This window comes from Metopolophium dirhodum, chromosome 3 (genome assembly GCF_019925205.1).
Source record: "Metopolophium dirhodum isolate CAU chromosome 3, ASM1992520v1, whole genome shotgun sequence".
NCBI lineage: Eukaryota > Metazoa > Arthropoda > Insecta > Hemiptera > Aphididae > Metopolophium > Metopolophium dirhodum.
Genome location: NC_083562.1, coordinates 39,891,650 through 39,913,634, shown reverse-complemented (window position 1 = coordinate 39,913,634; position 21,985 = coordinate 39,891,650). Strand labels below are relative to the sequence as shown.

Sequence of the window (21,985 nt, the reverse complement as noted above, 5' to 3'; positions counted from 1 at the left end):
AAAATTAGTCGTATTCGGTGTTCTATCCTATTAATCAGTGCAGTGGCGTAGCCCCCTCCCCCCGAAATATCAAGAAAATTTTAAAATTGTATTAATAAATCAATATAATATAATAAGGGTTATAGGAGCCAAAATCTAAAATAAAACTTCGGAATCTGCGCATGTTACACTTATGGAAGAACCTAGGCAGGCATGTAGTCAGAAATGTTAGGTGGGCCCCTTCCCGACATTTTTATATTATAAAAAGGTAGTTATCACTCATCAGCATATCATTACTACAAATATACAGGGTGTATCTTATGTCTTTGTACGCGGGGTTTTTTAACGATTATGGATCGATGATATGAATTTCGTTAAAACGAAAAAGACGTGTTTCTTTATTTTTAACAGGCAATATTTTATAACAATTTCAAAATGTTTAAACTCGCAGGTGTACTAACAGCAAAATCAACTTTTTTTTTTCAAAAGGCAACTACTATATTTTTTAATGGATTCTGGTAAAGATTTTTTTTTCTGAAAATGTTGATAGTCAAATCATCAGTTTTCGTTCGCTATACTTTATGAACTATGGTCCTCTAAAGTTTAGTAAGATCTGCATTAATACTTTTAATTGAAATAATTGGTATAGGTTTAATTTACAAGAGCTAAATACATTTTTCTTATAACTAACTTTTATAACTTGAAATTTGAACCATAAGTTCCCTATATTGGTAGGTATCGCATGCAAAGTATGAATTTAGCAGTTGAAATTCTTTAAGAATTATTAATTAATAATCGTTATTTAAAAAAAACTATTTGCAAGATATTTAGATAAATAGTCAATCTCAATATAGGTCTGTAACCTAACTAGTTTGTAACCTAACTTAGGCATACTTTTAATCTAAGTTAATTACAGATTTTTAATATTATTATAACCACAAAACATTGCACTTTTTTCATTACACAATTTTTTTAACCCCCATACACACCTAAGACATTAATGTCAACAATCGAATACCATTTACCAATTTATCATTATTAATTTAGCCACCTAATAAAGAATCCAAATTTATGATATTGTAAGAAAAGTAACTGTGAAGTAATTTATTACGAATTACGATTACCTATAATGACAAATTAAAATAATAATACTGATTTTGATGATTGTATGTTAAAATAAAAATAATGAACTCTCTTTGTCAACAATTTTTTTTATGTCTTTTTTTTTTGATTAAACTACAGTGTATACAAAGTTAGTTACAAGAAAAAAATATTTAGATCTTCTAAATTAAACCTATACCAATTATTTCAATTAAAAGTACTAATGCAGATCTGACTAAATTTTAGAGGACCATATAGTTAATAAACTATATTAACCTAATAGCGAACGAAAACTGATGATTTGACTATCAAAATGTTCAGAAAAAAAAGCTTTACCAGAATCCATTAAAAATATAGTAGTTGTCGTTTGAAAACAGTTGATTTTGCTATTGGTACACCTGCCGGACCTGCGAGTTTAAAAATTTTGAGATTGTTATAAAAAAATTGCCTTTTAAAAATAAAGAAACACGTCTTTTTCGTTTTAATGAAATTCATATCATCGATCCATAATCGTGGAAAAACCCCACGTACAATGATATAAGATACATCCTGTATAAGTATATAACCTTATGATACCATATTTTATCATTTCGCCAATAACTAATAAGTGTAATAACTAATAAAAAAATATACGCTTAAATACATAAATAAAAATCAAATACAAAAATAATGCTTTTAATAATTATAATGATAATAAAATCCAAATATTAAAATATATAAACACAATTTTTAAATGAAATACAATAAATATAATTTAAGTACTAGTATCAAAGTATTTTTCTACTTTTATGTTTTATAAAAAATCTATTAACAAATTCATCTATATAAGTCCAAACTTTTGGCAATTTTTTTTCGATAAAAATACTTGACAAACCGACCAATCGGTAATTTGACATATAATTTCTCATATAGTTTTTCAATTAAATACATAAAATACTATAAATTGTACAAATATTAACTATTATTGTCCAACCGGCGATCATAATATAATTCTATATTTCTATATGAATCAATATAATGAGTATTAATGACAATACCCTCGCTCAAAAATATTTTAAAAAATAGACACACAAGTATACAATAGTCACTGTCTAGATAAGATAAGAATAACGTGACATTGTTTTTGGCTTTACAGTACAACATAATACGTACATATTTTATTCCAGAAACAGCACGGATTGAATTTAGTTACAAGTTACATTACTTGTATTAGATTCTAATTAATACCCGATATATTTGGTTGTATTTGCGTCATATTTGGGCAATATTAGAAATTTGGTAAAAATTAAAAGCCATCATCCAATAATGGGCTCCTCTGAGGCCTAAGGCCGAGTCAATATAATCAAGGAGTAAATAATAGGTACATATCGACTTATATTTAAAAAAAATTATTACAGTTAACTATTAATAGTGTCATCCTCTGAAATTATCGACTTAGAAATCAAAATACTGCCGACTGCCGAGGAGAACCCGTTCTCGTTCTTACCTAAGAAAATCTAGAAAAACAGTTTTTAACAAGTCGTATAATTTCCGACATCTTTATTATTAAGAAATTGCCGATTGAAAGTTACGAAAAATTCAAAAGGGCGGGAGAGGTGACACCCACCATTGCCGCCGACCCTAAGTAAGTACCACTCAACACACCCGCTTATTGAGCCACTGACTATTGAAATAAATATATTGAATTTATAAAATATGTAGAAGCAATGTCGCTAACGTAAGTTGCCTATTCGGTATTTATGTTTTTGTTTATTTATAAGGGTACCTTACAACTTACAAGGTCTGGAAATAATAATCTATTATCTATAAGTCTATGGACGTAGTACCTAACCGTGTTATTGATTTTATAGTTGTTATCAGCAATCGTCGCCGATTGTTAATACTTTTCGACTCCAGTGGCCAGTCTTCATAATTTCTAAAAACTCTTGACGTACATATTATCTGCTTATTTATTTTAGCTTAAAATAAAGCATAGGTACATTTTGTGATGGGGGTGGAGGTTAATCCAACACTAGTCACTGTAACATAAACTAATAATTGTATTATATTTGTGCAGTTGGAATAAATCCTTACAGTATGAAATATTGCCCTAAAAATTCCGCCAAAACGTCGTCTTGGATAAAGTACTTTTTACTATCGGGGGAGGTGCACGGTGCATCAGCTGGGACCGGTTCGGGACAATAATTGATGCGGCTGCGCGCTCACACTTGGCAACACTGTGGAGCCTGAGTCGGCACCGCCGGAACCTCGCCCACCGTTCAAACGCTGACGGGCAACCAATATCTGGATACCACGGTACCACCGGCGCCGACCACCGTGTTCCATGGTATGCCCCTAGGAGCATCGAACCGAATGGCGAATAACCGATATTCTGTAAGTTGAAACAACAAAACCGCCGAGACGCTGTCTCAGTCCACGCTCGTTTTTCGGCGTCCTGTCCGTGTTGCCCGCCAAAACTGGTTTGCGACACTTGACGGGATCGCTTTTTAAGAATCGTTTTTAAGCGCATCTCGCAGGTCAGTGCCGAGCGCCGCCGCGCTTTTTAAAGGTCGGCACGTCGTCCATTACCAACGACTTACCGTCACGGCGTCGCGTCGTCCGTTAACCGTTTGGCGGCGGCGGAGTTTAGTACAGAAGTTGGAAATCGGAATCAGCTGCTGTAAGATTGACAGATCGTTTTCTTATTCTTTGTCGTCGTTGTCAGAGCAATCTGGTCTCCGGACGTGGTGACTGGTGACGAACGAAAACCAGAAGGACTGCTAAAAAATTTATCATCCCACCATGGCGCCGACTACTAGGAGAAGTGAGTAACCAGCTTTCCCTTTGCCGGGTTTTTATTTTTGGTACTCCCAAATTTTTAATGTTCTAGTCTTAAACTCATTATATTTTACATTTGCCGAGATAGTTTCTAAGTACCTGCTGAGTAAAAATTATTGTTCTAAATTGATAATATGCAACAGAATTAAATACTTGTAAATCTTGATTCACTATCTAAAATACAACTATTATTCATTTTTAAAACTGCAAGTTAATGAAATATTATAATTTTGATAGGTAATGGAGTGGCACGTAGACCAACAGCTCGTCAACCCATACCCAAAAATGTGTTGGTAGAGCTGAGCGTCAGTCACAATAAAGCATGTATGTTTTGTGGACAGAAAGAAATAAGCGAAAAACTGTATGGCCTCCTATACCAACTCAATGATGTTATTTGTCATTATTTTTGTATTGTAAATAGATTTTTTACAATTTTAATAATATATTATTATTAGAATATAATTATATTATACTTGTTTTCAGTTATTATCGTCAAGGGCCAATCAAAATGGTACAGACAGGGAGGGGATTTGGGGATTTTTATTAAAAGATATTAAAGCTGAACTAACCCGAGGATCTAAAGAAGTATGTACTTTTTATATTAAGCAGCGTGTTGTGTAGTTACATCGTAATTATGATTTTAGACTTGTGTTTATTGCAAGAAAAAGGGCGCAACTATATCATGTTGCGGAGTAAAATGTAGAAAAGTGTTTCATCTTCCTTGTGGAATTAAAAATGGATCTATGCATCAATATTTCCAATCATTTAAGTACGTATGGTTAATTTTTTATTTGTAAACCTTTTTTGTATACCTATCATAGTCATTTATACAAATATTTTTAGATCGTTTTGTCAACAGCATCGTATTACCCAAGCTGTAGATTTAGATGAGTTACAAACTTCTACTTCTACTTCTGTACAATGTTCTATTTGCAAAGAAGATGTTATACCGTCTCCTTTACCAACTTCTATTTGGGCCCCATGTTGCAAACGTAATGCTTGGTTTCACCGAACATGTATTCAAGATCTAGCATTGAGTGCTGGCTATTTTTTTAAATGCCCATTATGCAATAATGTTGAAACTTTCAAGAGCAGGATGCTCACCCTTGGAATATACATACCATCACGGTAATTGAGTTTTATTTATCCTAATTGTTGAACATTGATATGTATGTACAAGACTATTTAAATAAAATATAAAAGCTATTCTAAGTTATCTTATCACTTTTCAAATGCAAAATTATTCACAACAAAACATTTCTTTTTCGTATAAGTAAAATACATTTTTATATTAGCTCATGGAACGAAAAAAAATGATCAAAAATTGTAATAAAATTTCAAATTAATAAGTGTAATATCTTAAATCAATTGCCTTGTATGAATAAATATGCTTTATAAAAAAAATTTATAAATTTATAAATTTTTTTTTAAAGTAAATGTAAATTAATTATGTATAATATGAATATGCGTACACTGATACGCTTACATCATTTTTATACTATATACAGTTACCTGAAAAAATTAAATCGCAGGGACGCATCTTGGGAAACTGTACCCAACGCTTTTGCAGAGCTCTTAGAAAGACACAGTGCGTGCAATGCTCCAACCTGTCTATGTCCTCATCTAAATAGGCGAACACATCAACATGAGTCGTAAGTAATTTGTTTTTAATGATATTAATAAATTTAATTTTGTACCCATAATTTATTATACTCTGTCCCACGAGAGATCATGACGTGCGCCAACCAAAACTGGTTCTCCCACGCAACACCCTGCCATAGGGGAACTGGTTTTGATAGCAGAGTAACGCGGGTGGATGTGCTGAACCGGCATGTTCTCTTGTTGGGTAGAGTATAGTACAGTAGATTAAGAATATCAGAGCTTGCACTCACGGAAAATTGAAGTAAATATACATTCAATCAGTATCTAAAATGCTTTCATTATTCATGAAATTGACATATTAATGTAAATTCAAATTCATGACAATTTCATTATAATTTTTTCAACTTTTGTTGTATCAAATTAACCATATGTCATGCAGATATTAATAACTATTATATATCTGTATATTCTAAATTTCTAACCATCATAGTTTGTCCTGAACAATTTAATAAACTGGATATTTGCTTTGTGTAAATTAAAGTAAAAATAAAATTTTAAGAAACAAACTGTTTCCAACGTGATTACCGGTAATCTTGAAGAATTAAAACCGCTTCCAAACTGATAACTGGTAACCACATTTTTAGAGTTAATTTTGGTATCTGGTAATCAATTACCACTAATTCTAAAAACCCCTAAAACCAGTAAACACTTATGAAAAAATTTCCGGTAGCCAAATTTTTCATAAGTGGTTTCAAGCCCTGTTTGAATTTGAATTTTGTTCAATGCTATTCACCTGAAACATTTAAAAAAAATTTTTTAGTATTTATTTTGTTAAAATAATAAAACAAACTTAAATATATATATTTGTGGATACAGATTTAATATTTAATATTTAAGCGTTTTATGATAAATAACAATGATTAATAATAGTAAGAAAATATCATGTGATAATGTATATAATCAAAATGAATACAGATAATAATAATAACAATTTGATATAATACATGAGTGTGTTTATATATAAATATATTACTAGCTGATCCCGTGCACTTCATTGCCCGATAAATGTACCAACTCTATATGACTCAAACTTTGATCTATTCGTTATTTAATATTCGGTTTATGGTGTTCAAAATTTATCTTAACTTTTCTGTTGCCTGGAATAAAAATTCTGGTTCGCAGCAGTAGGTATATTATCAGTAGGGAACGAATTTTATTGTAATAAAAAAATCAAAATAAGTACTTATTTTTATTGAAATATGTAAAAAAAAATATAAAAATCTTATCTCTTATCTAATTATTAAAACAATGTGAAACTCGTTATATTGTCTAAGATTTATAAAATGTAAAATGGCGGGGATTTGGTCGTAAAATGTTTTTGTATTGACAATGACTGAATGAACGTTCCACATCGACTGACGTAATGATAACATCCTTCATATTAACCATATCAAGTGGTATAAGTTTGACATCCAATAATTTTGTTTGATTTAGTTCTTAGAGTATATCTAATTATTTTTAAATTTTTCAGTCCTTGATTTTTTTCTATCACATTTTTACATTTACAATAATACAGAGTTATTTCTAACCACGTACCCCATCTCGTTAAAATAGGCTCTGGAAGTAGATTGAGATCGGGGTATAATTCTTTAAATTTTAAAACTCGACTTAGTGCTTTAAGAAATATTTTCTTAATCATTGCTATTAATTGGTCTACATCAGGGTAACTTGATCTTATTGTTTCTGCCACCCGATGAAATCCAAGTGCTAAACAAGTGACATGTATTGGTTTAGGGAAAAACGCATTCTGAACATTAGCTGCTTTACACATATACGGAGCGGGTAAAAATCATGAAATTATGCAGTAAAAAACATAAAAATATGCAAATATTTTATTTTATTCAAAATTTACAAATTAAACAACTTATAATAATAAATTACTTAAATACTTTAAAAAAAAAATGTAGGGAATTTTCTGAACAATTAAATGTTTTAGATTCTGAGCGAAGCGATGAATGTATTGATTTTACAATGATGTGTGTTTTTTTTTTTTTATTATTTAATTTTTTTGTGTCTATCATCACCTTTTAGGACAGTAAAAGTGCTTGGATTTTCTTCAATAGTAACTTTTCTGATAGGAAAGTGAATCTAGTTGGTACTTTGGGGGGTCAAAAGTAAAAATTTCAAAAGCGACATGAAAAACAAAAGAAAAATTAAGGAAAAACGGGAATTTTTACGCAAAACCTGTTTTCGAGAAAATCGATTTTGGTTTTTGGTGTAACTCTAAAACAAATGACCGTAAGGACATGAAATTTTGACTGAATGTTTATATTAGCATTTTCTATTCACCATAGAATTTTGAAAATATTTTGACTCTTTTTGAGCTGTTTACGGACATTGTCAGTTTTCAATTTTTTTAGTTTTTTTTCTATAAATATCAATAAAATTTTATCTGTTGAGTAAAAAAGCTTGAAAATTTAATAGAAGGCTCCTAGGTTATTGTTTCAAAGGCAGATGAGAAAAATTAAAAATCCTTAGTCACAGTTTTTATTTATAAGCATTTAAAGTTCAAATTTTGACAAAATACTGAAAAATCACGAAAATTAGCAAAATATTTTGAGAATTCATAAAAATTTTTCTTTTTAAATCTAAAATTTGAGAATGTAATATAAGATTACTCATAAATTTGTCTACCTTTATCAAAAAAAAAAAAATATCTACAAGAAACTTAAATTAAATTTTTATGAGCGTTTGAAATTCATATTTTTACAAAATTTGATATTTACTCGATATCTCATGTAACGATTTTCTTATTTTGTTGTAATTAAAAAACAAATGACTGTGGATACTTGAAAATTTTACTAAATGTTTGTATTAGCATTTTCTTTACACGATAAATTTTTGAAAATATTTTGACTTTGAGCTGTTTACGGACATTGTTAGTTTTCAATTTTTTTAGTTTTTTTTCTATAAATATCAATTAAATTTTATTTGTTGGGTAAAAAAGTGTGAAAATTTAATATAAGGCTCCTGATATATCGTTCTAATAGCAGTTGAAAAATATTAAAAATACATAGGCACAATTTTTTTTTATAATCATTTAAAGTTCAAATTTTGACAACATTTATCAAATTTATAATTTATTAATTATTTTGTGGTTAAAAATGTATAAAATGTTAAACTTTTATAGCTAAGGATTGAAAATTTAAAACAAGGCTCCACGTAAATAGGTTATATATAAATTACTTTATTCACAATAATATCATCAAATATACTTAATATCATAGGCTGACTGACCGTTTTCGCTCAGAATCGTTTTTCTTATACAATGATATTATATCATTGAATTCAAATTTAACACCATCCATTACAGTGACCCACTTGTAACCTACTGTACAGCAGAGCGACATCCACTTATCCACCTTTTTTTAAAATTGTATTTATTATTAAAATGAATAATCATATGCATTTCGAGTTTTTCTTCTGTGAAGCTGTGCTGTCTATCGGTTAACATACTATTAAAGAGTGAGAACGAACGTATCAACGTTCTACGTCAACTGATGTTGCTGGGCCATATTTGAAGCAACTTAGTATTATCGGGTCTTGATAAAGATCTTCGAGCTGAACGTTTTCACCTTATAGTACTGCATTAATTTTTCATAGAATTTCCAGACCTTTATTTTTATTGGAAAGCTCATTAAATTTTGTTGTAATTGTTGCACCTCTCGATCAAGGAATAGAATGATTTTTTTCTTTCGTTTTGTCAATTATTGACTATAAAATTTATTTTTAATTTTTCTACTAGACAAAATATTATTTTATAAATTTTTTTAAATTGTTGCTTTAATATGCAATAAATTTTGATTTTTGCCAAAATATGCAAAAGTATGCAATAACATTGAAATATGCAAAAAAAATTTTCACCATAAGTTTCAAATTATGATGATTCATGGAGATAACTGACAAAAATCCAAAAATATGCAATTGCATAGAAATCTGTGCTCTAGTTATAACTTTTAACCAATACTTAAAAGATCTCATAGATATTATTTTATGGAATATAAAAATATTTCAAATTAGTTATTTTATATCTTGAACATTTGTGTTTAACCACCCTTGACTACTGCATTAAATTCTCTTTGTTTGGAAATACTTTTTTTGATTTTAGTTTTCTATACTCTGTTCAAAATGAGATCAGTGTTTGGCGGTGACCAGTTTTCGATGCCTTCCCCACTACGGTGACGCGTAGAGTTGTGTCGTGTGGCAAAGCCCATGCGCATAATTTGGCCGCCCGGTACTGATATTCATTTTGAACAAAGTATAATTCAATATGGTATAAATAAGAAAAGAGCATACACATGACGTCAAGATGTCAAACGGTTGATCCTTAATTTTATATTATGTTAATACTGGATATACACAAAATTGAAAATAGTAATTGCATAATAAGTTGTATATCCTTGTATCAAGATAATTTCTGAAAACATTTTTAATTAGATATATTTCTGGTATTTGGACTTAATAGACTTTTTATTCTGATATTAATAAACTTAAAAAAAAGAAAATAAGTACTTGAACAATTAAAATAAATATGAACAAACAATAATTAATGTGGCATTAATACATTTTTTATTTTTCATTCAGTGGTTCCTGGGAGATTATACTCTGCCATACATGTGGTTCAAATGGAACCCATAGATTGTGTAGTTCTATCAAATGTGATCAACGCTGGCTGTGTACAGCTTGCACGGTTGTTGCAGGTATGTTTATTATTATTGTATTTATTTGTTATAAAATGCTATAATTTATGAAACCCTCTCAATGACTGAGATTACAGTATTTTATGTGTGTAACAAATCCCTGAATAAAAGTCAAAAACTACTCACATTATTGTTTGTGGGTGATTTTATTAAGCCAGGTAAGTTTTGTTGGGAAGACCTACTTATATTATTTTATCATTTAGATGACATAATTGTCTTAAAATAATATAAGATAATTTAACTGTTGGGCGTAGTTGCAATAACAGAATTGTGTTTGGAAATTTGTATTTTGAGACAATAACCAATAAGTAGTACCATAGTGTCATAAATTACAAATTTATTTAATATTTTAGTTATTTAAAGTTGATTAAAATGTTAAATAACATATTTTTATAAAATGTTATGGTGTTTGGACACCCCCTCCCCCCAACTCTGACTTTTTAAGTTATAGAGATGCCCTTTAGCTAAGACATCTCTTCATCACTGGATCAGATTTTTAATTTTGTTTTTTAATTATAACTGCTGTATACTGTTGCTTAAGACTACCTACCTAAGTTTTATTAACTTTACAGGAGAGCAAAAAAATTGGTTTCTGTGTAATTTATGGTACATTTTATGGGTATTTTAACATTTTTAGTTATATGAAGTAGTTTTTTTATGATTCAAACTGCAAAAAAACAATAAATACATTATTAGTACACCAAAATATTTGAGATAATGTAAACCAACAGGGCTATTAGTAGTATTAATAGATCAATTTTGGCTTATCGTCTCTCTATTTATATTTTTAAATTTTTATTTATTTTGTATTCCATGTGATTTCTACCATGTGCCCGATAGATAAATGTATTTCATGTGCAATTTTAAATAACTTCATTATAAGCATTTAATTTTATACAATTACTTTCTGCAGTTATTGGCAAATTTACTATTTATGTGGTCCCACTATGACTTCTTTTATGTTCGTTTGTGGTTACGACGCAAGTTAATTCTCACAATATTCTTAGTACTAACCTATTTTGTAGCACATAGTGTCGGATGACCCTGCGGTTAGTATATATGTATAAATAATATTTAATGTCAATCACACTAATCTCGATTGACCTAATATTGGATTATATATCTTAATTAACTTGCATAATATATCATACTATTATCATTGATTAATAATATTATGGTTGTTATGTATGCAGACTGCAGATATACTGTATCTGTAACAATACATTTTTAAGGGTTTTCCATTAGTGTAGTCTTTAAGACAATTTCATTAAACACATCAAAATTTGTTAATACAAATCATTATCTATTTAACTGTTAAGTAGGTATAAAAAACTAGCTCATTATAAAACAAAAATATCAATTTTAATATGTAACTAACTCAAAGAAAACATAAGTTCACTCTCCACTGATATCCATTATTTTGCATAGTTTTAATTTGCATAATTTTTTTAAAGCGTTGAATTACAATAAATTTCAGATAAGACCAAGAAAAAACGATTAGCATTACCTATTCAGGGGAATTGTAGTGGCATTTCAGTTTTGTTTGAACAAGCTCTAAATCGGCCACCACCAGATGATACAATACTTATTTCTTCAGATGACGACAGCTCTGATAGCAGTATACAGGTAATACATTTTAAATGTTTTCAGGTGCATGTTATTGAAATATTCACTCGTGATTTTACTATTTTACCTTTATACAATAATTTATTTTGAACTTTACAGGTACAACAATGTCTATTATCAATGGCGGATTTTTAAAATGTTTCTGGGGAGGAGGGTCCTAAAAAATAATATATATTTCAAATGTTTTGTTTTTATAAATAATAATTAGTATAAATTAGTAAATACTAATTAGTTAATCCATTTTATAATTTTAATTATATAATTTATTTATTAATTATATATCAGTGCCTGGACCCCTCCTCTCCCCGTAAATCCACCACTGTCTATTATAAAGTATTGTCTGTTCTAATAACCGTCACAGCTAATTACACCAGACTTGAAGAATATATTACATAATTCATTCTAAAAATATGATCAACTTATAATTATTTATTTTAAAGGATATGTTTGTTTTATTTATGACTGTATCTATTAACTTCTTGGTTATAATATATTTTTTTCTTGTTTTAATCTTTGCCAACATAACTGAATTTAAGTATTGAATATTACCAGTTTTGTTTAATGAATAATTAAACAAAACTGGTGACTACCAAATTAATATAATATTTTCATAATATAAATGTTCAATTTTTTTTGTAGTGTATAACTTATATTAATCCACCAACACCACAGCCACAAGTTATTCAAACGCCTCAAATTCGGTTGCCAATAATAGCTAGCTACACTTCAATGAGCACAGGTTCTACAAGAAATCGCTTTAGCGGTAGATTTTCAATTTCTACAAACCAGTCGAAATCTTTGACTTATATCATATCAGATAGTAAGTAATTAAATAATAAAATATTTATGACAATATTGTCCGAGTATCATCTCATTTTACATTTCTAACCTCTTGTCTCATACAGAGTAACCTTTGTTTACGATACATTTTTGTTCGGTCTGATCAGAAGTAGAGATGTGAAATTTACTGGTAAATTTTTTTTCAGTAATATTCGTAAAAACTTTTTAGGTGTAATTTTTATTCAATTTTCATAAATGCTTACGTGCCCAATTTCTTACCTTCTCAAAAACTTTTTACGAAAGGTGTAGATGTTGGATGAATATTTTTTAAAAAAAATTCTATCTACTAACCGATATAACCTTTACCACAATACACTAAAATACAGTGTCTGCACTTATAGTCGTATAGGTTACTTTGGCTACCTAAATAAAAATTATTACATTAGTAAGAACATTAAAAATTAGGGGTCACTTGATTGATTTTATAAATGGTAAAAATCATCTTGGTGAAATGTATGTAAATTTATGCTTACCCTTAAAATTTACCGAGCTCACAAATGTTCTCTAATCAAAACACACCTCTTATTATAGGTTTTCATTATCTTTTATTTACAGCGACCAATCATGGCTGGAAAATAGCAAAATGCTTGATGTTGGTTAACCTTACCAATTTCCATGAGCATATAATATCTGAGGTTACTCTTATGTGAGATGGTATAATCAATTTTTGTCTGTGAATAAGTTCTCGAATATAAACATTTTGCAGAATATATAAAATTTATATTATTGTTTTAATTAGTATTAATTTAAAATATTATATATTTCTGCAGGCATTGATTTAACTTCAGACGATGACGATGGTGCAAATAACACATGACATATATAAATGAATAATTGGACTACCAGTTGAATTTGATATTAATAATGTTCAGATTGTATATATTATGCTTACCATAGAGCAAATTATACAATTTAAGACTGATAGATTGGATTTTCCTTCATTTTATTTTTTGCTATCTATATAATATAAGCTATTTGCCAATTTAATACTGCTATCTGAAATTAAATGTAATAGTTTCTACCCAATTTTAAATATTGTAGTTAATTATTAATTGAGTTAAATGAAAACTGTAAAACACTGCCCATAACTACTCAAACATAACTAAGGTAATATTATGTTATATTGTTTTTAATTTTTAATTAAATTTTTTTTTTTTTTCATCTTTTGTGACCAAGTTTTTGTTTGAACTGTTACATTTTTGATTATATGTATTAAGTATTCAAGTTTATATAACAAAAGTAAATAGAAAAAATAGAAAAGTATGTATCATGTATTTATGTTAATATATTTTGATGAATGAAAAATTATAAATCTTTCTTTTTAATATAAAATACAAAGTTGTGTAACTATTCTGTACAATCGTAATTCAATTTATTGGGATCTTCGAACTTGTTGTTTTAACTTTTGATGTTCTATATCTAGTTGTTTTCTTATATTTCCTAAGTTTGATAATAAGTGTTTATCAGTCGGCAACTCATGATTATTTCCTGATTTTGCATCTCTTGAGACCTAAAAAATATAAATGTAAAATGTAGTAGAAGAATATAAAGGTTTTATAAAATGAAAAAATATAATTGATAATATGACTTAAAAATATTTTTTTTTGATTACTAAAATATACCTACTGGTGTAATATATATAAGATATATTAAATAAGTTTATTTTAATTAGCTTATCTATTTTTGTATTTTAATAATTATTTAAAATTTAATTTACTATTGGGATGGATTTTCTTGTACAGACAGATAATGTCACAGACTAATGACAATATCATAATACAATTTGATAATTATTTAAATAGGTAAATTGACTGTGGAAGAGTAGACCCTATTTTTAAGTAATATTTTGTAATTCCATTCGTGTGACAAATAACAGATCAATGTCATATGACCTTGAATACACCAAATTCACGACTACTTAGTTAGGTATTAACTTTAATTTTAAATTACATGCTGTGAACACTTATGTTGGTTATATTATATCATTGTTCAATTAAATAACTAATTACTACAGTTACAATATATTTTATGTACAGTAACATGTTAGTCTTAAAATTAATATTTATTTTGCTTTCTTTTTCCTAAAGGTTGAGATACTCTGGATCTACTCTGTAGTTGAATTGAAAAATACTTGAACCAGTCAATTAACATTATGAACAACAACTGAGGTGTAACACAAAATAATTTACTATGGTTAAAATTTGATGAGAATATTAACTCTACTTTTCAAAATGTTGGATAATTACAACATAAACCTATTTACTTAATAACTTACATTATTTAGTATTTACGGTGATAATACCATTGAGAATCAACCTGTACATATAATGTTACTCATTAAATTTTTTTACAATATCATAACTTATAAGTAAAGCACCAACAAGTATAATATGCAGTAAAAATTGTAAAAATATTTACAAATAGGTAATAGCAAAAAATATAAATACAGTCGAGTCACGATAACTCGAACCTCAATAACTCAAAAAACTTGACAACTCGATTTTTTTTTTATCCCCTAGAAATTCTCATAACATTCAATGTTTTATAAGTCTTGTTAACTCGAATATAAAATTGTAATGAATAGCTTAGTCAAAGTATATGATTTATATCTGACGTGATATATGAGTATCTGGGTATTTCGTAATATTTTGTTTTATCTACTTTAAGATAAAATGAGTAGATATAGAAACTGATTATTAGCGCATTCACAATAACAGTAAGTATGTATGTATGGTTAATAATGTTAGTATGTGTCGTGTCGATTGTGCGTATTTTTGTATGTTTTTAAACATGTCTCAAAAACGAAAATTATATAATAATATTAAAATTATATTATGATGGCGAACCAAGCAATATCATCACTACACACTGTTAGGCAGTTTATTGAATCCGTCGCAGGTGTGGATACTTCTATATTCGAAGCCATAGGAAAATTAGAAGATTTTGTCAATAAACAGCCGAAAACCCAAAAATCAATTACAAATTATTTTTCTACTGTATCTAATAAATAATACATATGTACATATACTTATAATCTATTTTAGTTATGTTATACAACGTTTATTTACATATATTTATCATAAATTTTTATAATTTTTATATTTTATTATATTTCATTACTTAACTCGAAGTTTTGATTTAATTTTGATAAATTCGAGTTATATATCTCGAATAATACGTACCTCAAAGTGTATTTTTATCCCCCTTCAACTTCGAGTTATCGCGACTCGGCTGTAGTATACAATTAAATTGTTAACTTTATAATGTTATAACTTATAATTTATTTATTAATTACCTTTAAACAAAATTAAATTAATTTAATAACATAATTAGATACTCAAGACCAAACAAATAATTTTTTTTGTAAAATTGTGAAAGAATGTTTTGAACAAGAAAATCTTCCTGTAAGGAACGATAAAAATGATAGGTATTTATATTATATAATATAGCATTTAGCATTGATTATAAATACTATTATAAATGTATAAGTAATCAATGGAATTAGATAATCAAATACATTTATAATTAGAACTTTCTGTTAAGTGAAATATTATTTTACATCTTTATTAAGTTTAGAAAACAGTATACAACTGAATTACACTGCAATATGCAATAAATATCAAATTTAGTAAAAAAATATGCAATAACCAATAATCATCAAATAAGGTATAAACAGAAATAATATGCAAAATAAAATCAATAATAAAATGGCAGTAGCTTGAAACCATCACAATTTGTAAAAGTTATTGATAAAAAACCATAAGTATAAAAAGTAAAAAAATAAAATATAATTGCAATAAATTTGTCCTCTACTCACAAGTTTATGGGGTATAATATAAATAATGATTAATTTTATGTCACTATTTCAAATAAATACCTATTCCTGTAATAAGGTGGTAAGTATATTATTTCTTAGTAGGCTTAAATTATAATCATTATTCAATAACTAATAAATTAGTTTTAAAATTTGAAATTAAATTAACAAGAAATTGTAATGTAATTAAAGTTTTTGTACCTGATTTCTATATGCTGTTTCAGTAGGCTCAATAGCTTCACAAGTTCTATCATCTTCTTCACTGTCACGTAATCCAGCCAATGCAAGTGTAAGTGGTGAATCTATAATCACAGATTTTGTTACTGGCAGTAGAGCTGCAGAATTATACTCTGTTCTATTCATAGGAGGATCACTTGCAAAAGTCACATGAGCTCTTTCCATTTTTTTACTCATTACTGGAGGGGAAATGTTCTGGTTCATACATGGATTTTTAAATGCATCTGTGTTGCATGAAACGTCCCTCAAAGTTTTTCTGTTTACAGATGTGTCATCTTCATCATATACTATCTAAAACCAAAATTGTTAGATAAACCTTTTAAACCTAAATTGGGAATAACTAAGTGTTTAAATACTTTTCTAGGAGCTCGAACACGTGTAGTTGGTAAAGGTACATTGTCAAAAGTACTCTGAGGAGGACAGTGAAACTCTTCTGTATCATTGTCTTCAAATGATTCATGGTGACTTGTTGTGTGTTTTGATAATTGTCGGGAGACAGTTTCGGATGGCATGTTCCATGATTTTGTTTCCAAGTCCTTTTGCTTTTGCATTATTTCATTTTTTAACTTTTCTTGTTGAAGTTGTTTCTAAATATACATGAATAATAATTATTATTTTATAAATGAACAGTCTCAAGAAAATAAAAACTAATGACTTATAAATATGTTCCATACCTGGAGTTGTGCCAAAGTTCGTTTCTCATTTTCTTTCTCAAACTCCATCTTCATTTTTTCTTCCTGTTCCCTTGCCATTCTTTCAATGGCTTCATCTTCCAATTGATCTTTACGTTTTTGTTCTAGTTCCAACCTTCTTTTCTCTTCTATCTGTTTACTTAAATCAAATCTATAAAGTTCTTGTTTTAATCTATTAGTTTCCTTTTTCCTTTCTTCATCAGCTATAAATGATATTAAACACGTAATTATAAAAATAAGCAAAGTTAGAAAATTTACAATATTAACAAATGCAAGTAACTTACATGCACATGATTCAGCTCCATCTATAAAGGTAGATCGTTGTATTGTCGCTTTCTGATTAAAAACTAAATTAAAAAAAAATAATTTTTGATACCTTGAGTTATTAAAAAGTATTAATACAAGTCAAATTATTCAATTTATTAACTCACCTTCTTTGCTTTCTACTTGGTCAGAACTGTTATTATTTTCCTAAAAAATAAAAAAACAATACATGATTAGTACAAAGTAAAAATAAATAATATGTTAATTGATTTTCTAATGAAATAGTAATAAAAATAACTTATAAATTGAATAACTCGATTTTAGTTTCTTTAATCGATAATACTTAGTTTTCAATAAAATATTTCAATTTTGTAACAGTATTATAATTATTTTACAATTTTTATTTATTTCTATATTCTATTCAAGTTATAAGTTAAGAAACAAATTCAAAGGTGATAAGTTTTTAGTAGGCGGGGGCATAGTAGTTGGAAAAACAAATTTATGTGAACATAATTGAAAAAAAATAAGATGTTTTGCACTTGATATTATATCAGTAAAATATATAGAATAACATTTAATAGCCTAGTTTTATCTACTATAAAAAATCTAGAAAGTATATCAAAACTATAATCACACCAGTGTCATAAACACAAAAAAACACTTAAGATTATATATGTTTTGTTTTTAAATATTATCTTTAACAATTGAAATTGTTGAGTTAATCTAGACACTTTTACACGTAAAATATACGTCGCCGTTCTGACTTCGGCTCTATAAAGTCACACGCATATTTTCAAACACCTGTATCTTATTGAATAATTAGTGTTTAAGTGTGAGATGAACACCATATTTCTTAGATAATGACATACTTTAAATTTAAGCAAACTTGGTTTTAGTGTTGTGATGTCCTTTAATCTTAATAAAATATCCATTTACATTTTTATTTAAAATCATAAAAATAAAAATCTCGTATAATAAGTAATAACTAATAATTAAAATTAGTACATCTAAAATTTTCTTAGACTATATTAAAGAAAAATTACATACCATGGCAGTTTTAAATGCTTCTTCACATGAATAACCAGCTAGTTTTGGTAAATTTGAAGTATTCTTATCTTGTTTTACCTAAAATAATGTAATCCAAAATTGAATATTATGTACAAAAGCATATTATAGAATAGAGTTTAATATGTTTATTACCTTTGATAAATATTCTACATACTCCTTCCTTTGTAACTCTAACAGTTTTTTTTTCTTATCATCATATTCTCCAATCCCTAAGAAAGGTTGTGAATCCACTTGATTGGCTGGATTAAGCGGTGAATATTCTCCAAATCGTACATTTCTTCTCACCTTAAAACATTGTACATAAATAAAATAATTTTAAACATAAAACCATAGGTTAGTTTCTTGCAATATGTAATTTATTTATATGTTAATAAATAATAATAATCACAATTATAATTACCTTGATACCTGCGTAAGTTAAATCTTTTGTGTTTTCCCTATTTATTGGCTTAGCTTTATACTTATTGACTTCCTGAAATCAACAAATAATCACCTTTATTTTAATCATATAGAATGTATCTAGTTCAAAATCTTACAGTTAAATGCGTTACATTACCAAATTAATATAAAAGTCCCCTATTTTTGCAAGACCTAAAAATCATTTATAACAGTATATTTTAATATTAATGATAGCAAAAAGGACTTACATTGTGTGCTTTTATAGGCATTTTGTTCTCTAATAACACTTGATTATGTTTGACATCAATACAATGGTTACTGTTATCCTTTGTAAAGAAACTAGGCGATTGTGTAAATAAGTTTGCCAACCTTTCGATTTCATTCACTCTGTCACATGACTTATTCTGTTTAGAGGAATGGTTTTTTAAAGCTTTAAAGACAGGTAAATTTTGTTCGATTATATTTTCATTTTCTTTCATTAATTGTTGTTGAACCTAAAAAAAATGAGTTACATATTATTAAAATTCAGCTTTAACAATAGCTTGTAATAAGTTATTAATTACAACATAATAATTAATAAGAAACTTATAGCTAACATATATAAAGTAATTATACATTTTCAGTTTATACCGATATGAAATTTGGTAATTTTATATTAAAAATACGACAAATTTATTGTTGAAGTGCAAACATGTGCATTATTTTCACTTTATATGTATTTTTGCGCACATGTAAGTCTAAAAGTTACCTTAATGACATTAGATTTCTTAGCCAGCAACCCAGTGTTTTTATCCATCTCGAGTTTCCTACTTTCTTGTCGAATTATAGTATCCAGTGATTCTATCATGACGGCATTGCTTATTTCACGTACATTACATTCCATAATAAATCGTTTTAAAATTAATCATGTACTCGTATACAATAAAACGATAATAATATTAACTATTATTTTTCTTTAAAAACTTAAGAGACATAAAATTAATAACAATAAGACATAGCCTGCGCCAGACACGAGGACACGATACACAGGACTGGGGTAATAATCTTTTTAGTTTTTTCTATGACTGGAGTACTACCACTACAGGATTTAAAATTAGTATTTGCTAATAAATTACTATTTTAAACCAGTATCAAAACCTTAAACCGTTTTTTGATAAAAAAAATTTCAAATAATATTGATAAGTGATAACAATCACAACACTGAACTAAATGATAACCTAAAAACTTTCAAATTAAAAGTAATAAAAATAAAAATATTATAATTTAGTAAGTATTATCATAGAACAATATTATGGTATATAATATTAGTTATTATAGTTATTACTTATTGTCATATATTTATTAATAGCACAAAAAATATAATTAAGGCACAATTTTTTTTTATAAGCATTTAAATTCAAATTTTGACAATATTTATCAAATTTAAAATTTAATAATTATTTTGTAGTTAAAAATGTATAAAATGTTCAACTTTTATGGCTAAGGATTGAAAATTTAAAACAAGGCTCCACGTAAATAGGTTATATATAAATTACTTTATTCACAAAAATATCATCAAATATACATGGTAAAATCATAGGCTGACTGACCGTTTTCGCTCAGAATCGTTTTTCTTATACAATGATATTATATCATTGAGTTCAAATTTAACACCATCCATTACAGTGACCCACTTGTAACCTACTGTACAGCAGAGCGACATCCACTTACCCACCTTTTTTTTTATTTGTTTCTGCTAATAATTAAGAAGTTAATAATATATATGGAATCGATGAATCATAATAATATTTTGTTTACCCAGGTCACAGTTTATGTATATCTTATTAGGACATTTTCAATTTCATTGTTCGGAAATTAGTTAACTACCTATTTTTTTTTTAAGAATTCTAAATCGTTAGGCCGGGGCTATACGTATTCCGTCGAATTAAAAATGCATTGGGTTATATCGGGGCAGGCAGCACCTATACACGAGGGACGTAATTCATCCGCGGCGTATTGTGTCAGTGGTGGCACCAGAATTTTTGTCCGGGTGAGCCAAGCTGGGGCCATTGATTTAAAGGGAGGGCCAGTGGCGTGACAAAATTCGCCTTACCTATCGGGTGGTAACAACATACAATTACATGTTAATAAAAAATAAACGTCACTATCGAGTATAATACCAGATTACCAGCTAATTTTTAAAACTTCAATAACCCTTTTCCTCTTCGGTATGTTACTAAGTAAAGCCATAATGTATCCACCAATTTGCAACACTTCTCGAGAAAAATACAATATATATTTTCAAAATTACAATATTACAATGCCTTATAACGTTTAATATAGAAAATTAATAAAAGTGCAAATGATTGAATGAGTTCTGCATTCAAAAAATTATACTTTGAAATCATACAGGGTGGGCCAGTCGGGCCGCAGGCCCGGCTCAAGGGGTAGGCGACATAGGCCCATGCCTAGGGCGGCACATAAGCTGCACATTAGTAAGAGGGCGGCATTTTCAAAATACTGATAATATTCTATTGTTAAGGGCAGCAAAATTTGAATTTGCCTAGCTCACTTTTTTCCCTTGAGCCGGTCCTAAGTCGGGGTCCTGGAAGATTTTAGGGTGGGCCGCGGCCTACCCCTGGCGCCGCCACCGCGCCGTGAACAGTTACTCCGATATAAACCAATGCATTTTTAATTCGACGGAAAACGCTGCGGAATACGCCGTGTACAGCCCCGGCCTAATACTCTAGTCTGTTCAGGTTAGACTTAAGAGGATTCGATACCGTGATTTTCTGTTTTTGTCTAAC

The 21,985-nt window shown here is 28.2% G+C and overlaps 2 protein-coding genes across 5 annotated transcripts; one reads left to right on the top strand and one right to left on the bottom strand.

Annotated features, from left to right (window-relative positions):
- The first annotated feature begins 3,299 nt into the window (after positions 1-3,299).
- On the top strand, positions 3,300-14,059 carry LOC132940464 (PHD finger protein 7-like). Of its 2 annotated transcripts, none has more exons than XM_061008093.1 (10): positions 3,300-3,883; positions 4,135-4,310; positions 4,381-4,482; positions 4,542-4,666; positions 4,741-5,025; positions 5,406-5,549; positions 10,144-10,259; positions 11,737-11,885; positions 12,525-12,705; positions 13,496-14,059. In XM_061008093.1, exons 1-10 carry the CDS (start codon positions 3,862-3,864, stop codon positions 13,540-13,542), a joined length of 1,347 nt encoding a protein of 448 aa, XP_060864076.1. In that variant the 5' UTR covers positions 3,300-3,861; the 3' UTR covers positions 13,543-14,059. The 2 variants fall into 2 exon arrangements, with proteins under 2 accessions (XP_060864076.1, XP_060864077.1); XM_061008094.1 differs by having other exon boundaries at positions 3,308-3,883; positions 5,430-5,549; positions 13,496-14,056.
- LOC132940463 (mitogen-activated protein kinase kinase kinase kinase 4-like) lies at positions 13,991-20,353 on the bottom strand. Of its 3 annotated transcripts, XM_061008091.1 has the most exons (12): positions 19,948-20,353; positions 19,448-19,693; positions 19,201-19,272; positions 18,933-19,085; positions 18,780-18,857; positions 17,900-17,939; positions 17,753-17,815; positions 17,451-17,671; positions 17,133-17,363; positions 16,741-17,067; positions 15,001-15,041; positions 14,100-14,235 (listed from the first exon to the last, which is right to left on the bottom strand). In XM_061008091.1, exons 1-11 carry the CDS (start codon positions 20,080-20,082, stop codon positions 15,006-15,008), a joined length of 1,602 nt encoding a protein of 533 aa, XP_060864074.1. In that variant the 5' UTR covers positions 20,083-20,353; the 3' UTR covers positions 14,100-14,235; positions 15,001-15,005. The 3 variants fall into 3 exon arrangements, with proteins under 3 accessions (XP_060864073.1, XP_060864075.1, XP_060864074.1); XM_061008090.1 differs by lacking the exon at positions 15,001-15,041 and having other exon boundaries at positions 13,991-14,235; positions 19,948-20,352; XM_061008092.1 differs by lacking the exons at positions 15,001-15,041; positions 19,948-20,353 and adding an exon at positions 19,357-19,391 and having other exon boundaries at positions 13,991-14,235; positions 19,448-19,476.
- Between the last annotated feature and the right edge of the window lie 1,632 nt (positions 20,354-21,985).